This window comes from Poecilia latipinna, unplaced genomic scaffold, assembly GCF_001443285.1.
Source record: "Poecilia latipinna isolate Pla-1442-1.1 unplaced genomic scaffold, P_latipinna-1.0 Scaffold472, whole genome shotgun sequence".
Lineage (NCBI taxonomy): Eukaryota > Metazoa > Chordata > Actinopteri > Cyprinodontiformes > Poeciliidae > Poecilia > Poecilia latipinna.
The window spans coordinates 272,817-283,616 of record NW_015113088.1 but is presented as its reverse complement, the minus strand read 5'-3'; the positions used below and the strand labels follow the sequence as shown (position 1 = coordinate 283,616).

The following is a 10,800-nucleotide window of genomic DNA, read 5'->3' as shown; positions in this document are numbered from 1 at the left end:
CATATATATACATATATATACATATATATACATATATACATATATATATACCGTTGTTCTGTAATTCAATCTTTTTTTTCAGATTCCATTAACATATTTTTGTTGTTGGGATGTTTCAACTATTTAAAACCATGCAGTTTATCTGCTTTCCTTCTGCACAAGCCGCTTTAATTTTGCTTACATATTTTAAATGGTTGAATTATTGCGTAACCAAAAGATACATTCCTACTGAAGTTTGGATATTTCGGCATAAAGAAACGTGACCGTTTGTGTTTCACACGGGAAGGGGCAGATTCCAGCTTTTATCCCTTGGATTCTCCGTAGAAAAGTAGTGGCGTGTTGTATCAGTCCGCCACAGCTCAGCTCCCTGTTGGACTTCTTTTTCCAGCGGAAGATTTTTTTTTTTTTGGTCCAACCGCGCGGCGCGTTTGTTTCAGGTGGAGCTGAGCGGTTCACTCAGAGGTAAAAACTACTGACAACATCCAGGTAAGCTTCACCTCGTAGTACGCTTCAGGATCATTTCATGATAAATCCACGAAGGCTTTCTAAAGAACTATTAGTTTTTAGTTGGAGTGTGCGTTTAGGTTTGCGTGTTTTTATTGTTTTATTTTTATTGTGTTTGACGGGCTCTACCAGCTGTGTCTGTACAAGGGGTCACGCTATCAAGTCAAAAGTATTTACTTTGAATCAACACTACATTGAGTGGTACGTTTAATGTCATATTTTTATATTTTCTTCAAGTTTTAATCAATTTTATTACAATTTCAGTTCATTAATTATTTCTGACCTATTTCAAGCTTTTGGCTTATGTTAAGCTTTTTTTTTTTTTTTTTTTCCAGAGCTGTATTTGTTTTATAAAAGACACGTATGTACATTTTTATGGATGGAATGCATTTAAAGTTAATTAGCTTATTATTTAAATTTAAAAGTGATTTTGTTCACTTTTAAATTTTGAACAAAAGTGATTTTGTTCACTTCTTATCCTTGGTCAGACACTTTCTGTTGTCTGTTTTATTTTAAGCTATGTTCTCGAAATGCTGGTTGACTTTAAGGAAAGCAAGTAATGAACACAGAATAAAAAACGGGTTACCCTTTCCATTAACTTTTTCATATAGGTCTAACTTTACAGCTTTTATGTCTGTCTTTCGTTTATGTTTAAGCAGAACATGATTTGATACGATTACAAGCTTTATCGCATGGAAACCAACCAACTTTCTTTTTGTCTTTTATTATAAATGAGTTGTTTTGCTTAAATTCGTTCAAATTTTTTCCCTTATGATCTTTACAAATTAAGCAGGGTTGTTTAATTAACACTGTCATTATTTATTAGAAAAAGATCAGTCTAAACTGAGAAAAACATCTCCTTCTGCTCATCTGAAAAAGAGATGTTTAGAGCTAAGTAAGTACACCCCATGACAACCACATGAAGCAACAGTCTGACTTGATCCGTCTCCATCATCCTTGTAGAGGAAGTTTCATTACTCTTAATCAAGCTGAGATCCAGACTTTGACTAAGCCATTCCAGGATCTTGTTTGTTTGCATGTTCTGCCAATATGCTGTAGATTTGCTTCTGTGGTTTGGATCATTGTCATGGTGTTGATCCAATTGGGACCAAACTGTCAAACAGATGATGTCACATTTGTATATAGAATATATTTGTTTTCAGAGGAGTATTTATTTCTACACTCTGTCTATTTTTGGTTTAATCTTTCCATTTAGTGAGTAATGTTTTTTGTAAACTTGTGATTAGATTTTGTCATTCTATTTTATCTGATAATTTTTTGTACAGTTTTCTCAGTACAGTTTTTTGCTCTTTAATCCAGTTTGAGTTTTCACAGAGCTTCCCCTCCTCTGAGTTACTTTATCTCAGTGGATGGGGAATATCATTTCTGAATATCATTGTACTGATGGATGCAGTGGCATGTTAGACATTTAAAAACCTCACAAAGTCATGGAACTAAACCTTAGGTTTTCCACCTTGCATGTTCAGAAATGCTATAAAACATTTGTTGCTTTAACTCTCTAACAGCAGAGACACTGTGGAACCGGGCGTAGGAAATCATAATAAATATGAGCTCTACTTAATGACCCTAAAACCTTGGTCATCAATTAAAATGATATGACTTATGTCATTAACAACCTGGCGATATGACTGAGATTGTACTTTTGCTTCTTTCAAAATGATTTATGGATTTTGGTTCCATGGCAGCATCAATCAATATCGGTATGATTAAAAATATAATCAAAAGCAATGGGTTTTTTTTGCTATTTGGTGACCACAGTTGCATTTAATAAACCCGCTGTATTGAAGAAAGTCTAAAATTTAAGTCTCATTTTAGAGTAATATGGACACATGTCAATATGCATCGACATGTGTATTTCCACAAAAGTACACTCTTGGTTTTAATGTTATAATAATAAATGCCACAAACTATATCAAGTTAACTGCTTTTACCTACCTCGTTACCTCCTGAATTTATTTTCTCATTTGATCATCTCTGCACTCGGTACTAACGTCAGCAGACTCAGGAAGAACAGAAAATATCTTTGGTCTAGAAACATCCTTGGTGTGATTGAATGATGGGACATCCGCCACCACACACTTGCATCGATCCAGCTCCGAGACTGGTCTGAGTTCAGTGTAATTGGATCTGACAACGACAAACGGGAGCAAGCAGCAGATGAACAAAAAGCTCGACTGTTCCTTCACAAAGCAAATATTCATCTTTGTGTGATTTTTAAACAGTATTGCTTTTTGATTTAATCGGAAAACTCAGTTTTTTTATGTAGCCTACAGTTCGTATCAGTACAGCCTGTTACTGATTAACCTCAGGGTTGGGAGAAACTCCACTTGTTGTCTGGTTTCTATGGTTTGTAGGTGCTACAAACCATATCAGCGACATTTCTTTCTGATTAAATATTTTCAAATCAAAAATATGTAATCAGAAAAACACTCCAGGAATTGTGTGTCTAAAAGTGTGTTTTGACTCATATAGGTGGAATATTTGACTGATTGGGTGGAGACCACAGTGTTTCACAAGAGTTACCTCTGATGACGTATTGTGAGTCTTGAGTTAAAACCATCCCAGATCAGATCTTTCTCAGTCACTCCCTGTCTTTCTCTGTGAACAGGTACAGTTCCATCCACACCGTGCTTTTGGCTCCATGGCTGCTAATATGACCCCTCAGGGCTGCGGCCCTGACCTGGACTCCCTCTATTACAACCTGTGCAGCCTCAGTGCTGTCTGGGGCATCGTGGTAGAGGCCGTAGCAGCAGCTGGCATCGTCTTCTCCTTCGTGCTCTTCGTTTCGCTTCTGGCCAGCCTGCCCTTCATCAAAAACCCCAACCATAAAAACTCTGTGGCTCTTCAGGCCAGCTTCCTGTTCTGCACTGCTGGACTCTTTTGCCTGACATTCGCCTTCATTGTGGGGAAGAACTTCTCCACCTGTGCCTCGAGAAGATTCCTCTTTGGGGTGCTGTTTGGCGGGTGCTTCGCCTGCCTCCTGATGCAGTGCATCAGGCTGAACATCTTGGCCAGGAGGAATGCCGGGCCCCGGGGCTGGGTGCTCTGGCTGGGAGCGCTGGGGTTGTGGCTGGTGGAGGTCATCATCAACACCGAGTGGCTCATCATCACAGTCGTTCGCCACCCGCTGCTTCCTGTCAATGCCACCACTGAACCCATCAGAGCCACGGCAACACCTTGCAACATTGCCAACCAGGACTTTGTCATGGCGCTGATCTACGTTATGGTTCTCATCCTGGCTACGGTCATGGCAGGTCTGCCCATCATGGCGGGCAAATATGCAGAGTGGAAAAAGGAAGGTGGTCTCGTTCTGGTGACAAGCCTGATCTCTGTGGGCATCTGGGTGGCCTGGATTGTCATGTACGTGTATGGGAATGAACGAACTGGAGGCCCGACGTGGGACGACCCGACGCTGGCCATCGCCTTGGTGGCAAATGCTTGGGCGTTCCTCATCATCTACACCATTCCTCAGATTTGCTGTTTTAATAGCGACGACGAGATCGAAGAAGACTACGGGGAGAACGCGTACACGAACCGGGGAGTCGGATATGAGACGATCCTGAAGGAGCACAGCTCTCAGAATATGTTCATGGAAAATAAGGCTTTCTCCATGGATGAGCCAAGCCAAGGTAAGTGGTCCTTATATCTATTCAAAGCTTTTGCTCAAAGGCTTTTTATAGCAGGCACTCTTTAATTCAGGATCCCAAGAATCTCAAGAATTAGCAAATCGAAACCACAGAGCTAAGCAGAGCTTTTTTTTTTTTTTTACTGAAACATAAATTACAAAAAATATATTAAATCCCATTAAAAGTGGACAATAAAGGAGGTGAGGATGGTTTTCAGTTTCTATACAATTTGTAAATATTTTCTATTTAATATACAATCCTACCTATTAACCTAAAAAATGTGGTGGTATTTTTATTCACTCCCTTGACCTAAAACTACCTGTTGCTGCAGTTAACTTGAGGTATAACCAAGGAAGATATGTAAAGATTTTTTTTGTAAGTTTTGCTAGAAGAAAGTTCTAAGTTTGATTTAGGTAAAAACTTTGACTAAGTCATTATATGTCATGAATATACTGATCCATTATTGTAGCTCTGGCTGTATGTTTAGTATCATTGTCCTGTTGGGAACTTTTTACATCCTGTTATATAATTTCTTCCTCGATTTGCCTGCAAATGGCTCCGTCCATCTCTATCGTTGTTTTTAAATGACCTTCTCTGTCCCCATTAATAAAAGCATGCCCACAGCAGGGCACCACCACCATATTCCACTGTGCTGATGGCACGGTATAGTGGATAATCAGTGTTGGGTAGCTTTATGCTTTTCATAAATTCGTAGAAGCCTTCCGTAGCAGTGACTACGGAATGCTTGTACTTTGTGTTGGGTTATCACATGAAATGCTCATACAATTATAGTTTCTGTTCAGTCTGGTTAAAGGTGAGGTCCAGATTATATTAAAGCAAACTAAATAGAAATATAAGACAAAATGTACAAATTGTACATACATACAAAAACCAAACAAGAAAAAAAAGTTTAATTAACTATTGCACTAAATTTCATATGGTTTTGAATAACCCTTTTTTTTTTTTTTTTTTTGCTTTTACTGCTTTTACTCAAGTACTGAAGTGAGCTGTTGCTTGTTTTCATTATAAAAAGCATCAGTGAATTCCTCTAAAAACTTATTTCTGTCAGTCCAAGAATAACACAATAACTCAAGAAACGCCTAACATTATTTAAATAATGAGTCACGACCATCTTATGTGCTTTTCTTGAGTGATTGATGACATTACCTAACCAGTAAATATTACTAAGCATGTTAGATAACCTCAAGTTCATCTGTATGAGTGGTGTTTATGGTTTCCACAGAGCAAATACTGGCCCTGTCAACAGACTGGACATTTTTCTATTCTTAAACACCCTGATAGGTGAAGGGAGGTAAAGACTAAAACATGATGAATCGTTCACACCCACCGTCTCCTCCTTTTAAGTATGTCATCAAATCTTGCCATCAAAGCTTTATGTCCACATCCTTATCAGATTTCATTTAATGACGTGTGCGTTATGCGACTGTTGGAAGAACACCAAAGCACACAGAAAATATTCTGAGAAGGTTGTTTCCTGTCTGCACACAGAATGCATTGCATTGCAGAAATATCTGTGCAAATATCTAATTCTGAGAAATGTATTGCAAATTCACCAGCGGTGCCAAGGTTTGATGATTTGCTTTACATATTTTATATGTGGAGAATATTCTTGGTTTATACAATGAGGCTCATAAGTTTATTCCTACTGAATTTATCATTTAGATTTGAGGGTTGTTTTTTTTTTGTATCTTAACACAACTTGAACTTTATCAAATGTCAGTGAATATGATCTGAAACTTTCAAAGTTTCAAATTCTATTAAAAATAAATATACTGTTGGCTATCTAGGATATATTGCATCTATATAGTTATAAAATTCAGTGACAGCTTCTGTTTTCGGACTTGGTCAAACATTGATTCCAGCTGCCTGAAGTAACAAACGTCAAAGAATGTTAGAATCAATGTCAATATATTTGCTTAAAAAAGTAGGATAATTACGAGCAACACAGTTTCACAGTTTTATGGTATTTGCACTAAAATGAAAGCAAAATGTATAACATGAAATAGTGATTATCACCAGTCCTCTACAATATAATTTAATGATTTTTGGTTTTTATGTGTAAACATTTAGAATGTAACTGACCGATACCTCCTGGGAGTACTTTCTGCAAATGTTTAGCTTGTTGACCAAGTTGCTTCCGACGGCTACTGTAGTCAGCCCGTGAAGCTGTTTGAAAGAGATGAAAAGAGGATATCTAACTTGACCTACTTCCGCGCACAAAAACAAGAGCAGGTCAAACTGGAACAAAAGCTTGACAATACATTTTTCTTTAAAATGCTGATGTCTTCATCTTTAATTTGACTAAGATTAACTCCTCACACATTCTATTTCTCTGTGAGCCATCAGGAAACATCAGTAACACTTGTTAGCCTGCCTGAAAAATTCGACCTCATACTGAAGGTTTTAGCAGTGTTTTTGTTCGCCTCAGATGTCGACACCCTCCTCTTAATGAGTACCCGTCGCCCCGCTCTCTGCATCCAATTCCCACTAGACACATTGCATCCTGTGTTTGCACTATTTCCGCAGAGAATAGGGCGTGGCAACGATTTTGTCAGAGGCAGAGTTGTTTGACGTGATAAGGTGTGAAAAAGTAGCAATTGTTAGGAAGACCGCCAAAAGCGAATGTACAATTAATGTCTTCCTGCCTTCTTTGCAGGAAACAAGCCTGTGTCTCCATACAGTAATTACACTGGTCAGATGCGCGCTTCGGTCTATCAACCAACTGAGCTGGCTCTCATTACCAAAGCAGTTGGAAATGTGAGTATTAAATGTTCCAAAGCCACATTTGAATGTGTCATCTGAGTTGCGGCTGCAAAGCACACTTTAACACACACACACACACCAGCACCCAGTCTTTTCAGGCTGTAGGCAAATAAATATGGAAATCGGCAACCTTTGATCATTAAGGCATTCTTTAGTTGGAAAGCGACATAAAAAAACAAATGAGATGGACAATATTCAGAGTATAGTGGAAGACACATGTCTGTACATGGAAAGGGCTGAAAAATTGTTACCCTGTAACTCTTATCCTACTAATTGGAACAAAGCAAACCCAGACACAACAATAAGTCAGTAATTGGCGGAAATAACATTGGTTGAATGTGATAAAATAATATTTCAAATGACATTGTGCATGTTATAAATAAATATACACACAATTAGATGAACAGAAACGACTTCATAGATTTGAAACGCCAAATGTAACGTTGGGAAAAAGCTGCAATCATTTACGACATGATTCGAGACTGCTGCTGCATCCATGTCTTCAACGCATTTATTACAGGAAGTAAAAAATGCAAAAACAAAGAAACGGTAACTTATACGAGCGACCACAGAGACACAGAATTATTTGGAAAACCGTCCTGTTTTATTTAACCAATATACATGAATTGATAAGCTGTGAAAAATGAAGGCATTGTTTTAGATATTTAAATATCTAAAATGTTGATGTGTTAAAATGACGCCAAAGAGGAGTACTATGTCATTGAGCTGGAAAAGATAGCTTAAATTATGACGTGGGATTATAGAGAAAGCATCTTAACAACTTGTTTTTTTTTTGTGTGTGTGTGTGTGTGTGTGTGTTTTGTTTTCTTATTCTTTTTTTTATTTTTCTTGTGCCTCTTGTTTTTACTTCACACAGCAACAACGCGAGCAGTCCTTTGACATGATCATTCCCAGAGCTTCCATGGCCTCTGCGGCCAACAGCGGGAGCAGTACCCCCTCAACACACACCGAGCCTGGGAACACTTCACGCTCACAGACAAGCGTAGGTCAACCCTCCGCTCCTCCTCCGACACTTCCCCTTTTCTTCGCAGTCCTCATTATCTCTTGCTGCCCTCCAGATGCCTTCCTATTCTCCGTTTCTGAGCATGTCGCTCTCTCAGCTCCTGCTGTGTCCATGGCAACTTCTGCTGCAGTTTGACCATGAATCACTTCTTTGTCTGGATTTTTTTTTCTTACCTTGAGCTGACTCTTCTTTCATGGCCTCGTGTCTCATACCTGCTCTGTGCAGTGCTCAACACATATTTTCTTTTCTTGATCAAATAGGAGAAATAATTCCAGTAAAAAAAAAAGGGACATTGGTTTGACTTTGAAATACTATAAAGTTCATTTTCATGAATATTTGATTTATCTTTGGATTATTTTGTGCAAACTTTATTTAAAAACTTATTTCCACTAACAGACCCTAGATGACTTCGACTAGATCTGACTATTAATCAGATTACTTGTTGTTAGACAGTATTGACTAGAATCAATTAATCAAATTTAAATACAACAGCTTATGAGGACATTATTAAATATACTTTGAATCTGTTATTAAGACTCAGTGTTGTTACAAGACATCTATTCTATTCTTGTGACAACTTAAGGTGTGAAATGACTGTCTATTAAGGACAGATGTAATCATTAGGCATCAGTTAGCAACCAAAGTCAAACCAGGTGTGACATACTTTGCTGTCAAAATTAAAACAGGTCATAATAACAAACTGTCTAAATATATATTTATAAAAAGTTAGCTCTGAGGATAATGATGCTGTTTACTAATAATTGATATGTCATCAGTGATCACTGTGGTCTCAGATCGTTAATGGTAATGGTTTGAACAAAAAGTGTCTTGATATTACCATTAACGATCTGAGACCACAGAGAATGCTGCAGTTTCAGAGTTGTGTTTTATGTCTTGTTCTTTGACTTGAATAAATAACCACACATTTGTGTTTGGACAGTAATATTATATCGTTTGTTATGCAGAAATCCTAGAAATTCTAACATTTCTGTCTTTCTCTACAGGGTCAAAATTCGCATGGGACGGCCCAGTGGTGATCACTACTCTACACTTGCAGCTCGACTCGACACCTGCTATAACTTGGTCTCATTCCTTCTCATTTGCACTGGCTGACTGTATGTTTGCCGTTTTTCACGGTTCCCTAAGCTGGCTCTAAGAGGAACCCCATGGGCCCCAACACATGGAGGTGAATGTTAGATCACCCCGGTGATGGCGGTCAGATAAACCCTCTATTGACTGATTGTGCGGACCACTGGGTGTCGGACAGTAGAGGGCTTAATTCAGAGGAGAAAACCCAGGGATGAAGCTGTGCTTTCTGCAACAAAGTCTTTGTTGCAGAAAGAACAAAGACTTTCTGCAACAGACACCATTTGCTGACAACGAACTTTCAGCTCTCAGCTGCAAACACACAGATGCACAAGAATCGTGCTGACAGTGCAAGAATTTTTGGGACACAACGTACTTTATATTCACACTTCACTTAATCGTTGAATCGTTTTCCACCACCAAAATAAAAGAAACCAGTTGCAAGTGCTTATGATTAATGGCTGCAGAAATGTAGGTTCGATTGTAGGAGTAAATGCCACTAGTTATGTCTTCACAAAATTGAATTAATGTAAATACAGTATGTTTGTGTCGGTATCATTACTTATGCACTGCATGGAAGTATTGTAAGGGTGTGTATTGTAATTCTATTTAAAGTGCTGCTGTGTGTTGTTTAATTGTTTTAAATGATTTCTACCAATCAAGCAATCATGAGATTTAAGAACTGAATGGCTGTCTTGTTAATTTGCCTCTTTCTTCGGTCATTAAGTCACCAACTTTCTTGCACGTCACATTTATTATGTCCGAGTCTCGCCTGGGTCTCGACTCGTCCCAGGACGTTCCATTTCTCTATTCTTACACAATTCTTTTTGGATTTTTTTTTTTTTCGGTAGGTTTTGGATCATTGAATTGAAGGGTCCTGTTATGCTTCAGCTTCAAGTTTTTTTTTTTTGTTTTTTTGTTACAGGTCTCAGAATTTCCTTTAACAGACTCTTATTCATGGTAGAATTCACCATTCCTGGTCTCTGTGCTGGTGAACTGGCCAGTTTCTCCTTCTACAAAGTATCCCCATCATGACACTTTCAACTCCGTCATATGTAAATGAATATATATGGAAAAAAAAAAGAAAAATCCGAAAATGTTTTACAACATAACCATGAAGAAAAGATACACAAGCACAGACAAAAATATTTCTGCAAATTGCCATGTGAGTGATGCATCAGGGTTTTCAGTGATCTCTACCGCAGACACTAGTGCGTTGTTATTGAGGGAATTACCGTGACCGACAGGCAGGCAGAAAACCAGTTTCACCCATCAGACATTTACCCCGAGAGTAAATATTGAATAGTTTCAAGGGAGCAAATCAACTCGGTAAACTCAATACTATTTAAAAAAAAACAGATAAACAAGCTAAATATAAATGTACTCATCTAAAATCTTCACTCACAACGATGCCTACCTTTATAGACCAATTGTTGGCTCGAGTTGAACGTCATGTATGGATTTTTGTAAAAAGCAAAAAGAAAAACTGCACCACTGTTGATTCAGTTAGCATTCTCAGCATAGATAAAGCTTCTCCTGCTTTTATGGTTGTTGTAAAACACGTCAGGATGGGGGATCATTATCTGTAGTGATTGATATGCTACTTCATTGTATTTACGTTTCAAAATCTTATCAGTCTCATTAATAAAATATCTTCCTCTCTCTCTCTAATCTTGAGGGACTGTCGTCCTCATCCTCACAGTAAGGATGCTCCTCTGAGGCTGGGATGCTGTTAGTTCCGTGGTTCAGTCTGAG

At 38.1% G+C, this 10,800-nt stretch overlaps 1 protein-coding gene across 3 annotated transcripts; it reads left to right on the top strand.

The window, feature by feature from the left end:
• Nucleotides 1–385: 385 nt before the first annotated feature.
• Nucleotides 386–9,732, top strand: gprc5c (G protein-coupled receptor, class C, group 5, member C). Of its 3 annotated transcripts, none has more exons than XM_015039444.1 (5): nucleotides 386–486; nucleotides 3,134–4,154; nucleotides 6,829–6,929; nucleotides 7,813–7,938; nucleotides 8,964–9,732. In XM_015039444.1, exons 2-5 carry the CDS (start codon nucleotides 3,167–3,169, stop codon nucleotides 8,994–8,996), a joined length of 1,248 nt encoding a protein of 415 aa, XP_014894930.1. In that variant the 5' UTR covers nucleotides 386–486; nucleotides 3,134–3,166; the 3' UTR covers nucleotides 8,997–9,732. The 3 variants fall into 3 exon arrangements, with proteins under 3 accessions (XP_014894930.1, XP_014894933.1, XP_014894931.1); XM_015039445.1 differs by lacking the exon at nucleotides 386–486 and adding an exon at nucleotides 506–705; XM_015039447.1 differs by lacking the exon at nucleotides 7,813–7,938.
• Nucleotides 9,733–10,800: the final 1,068 nt, after the last annotated feature.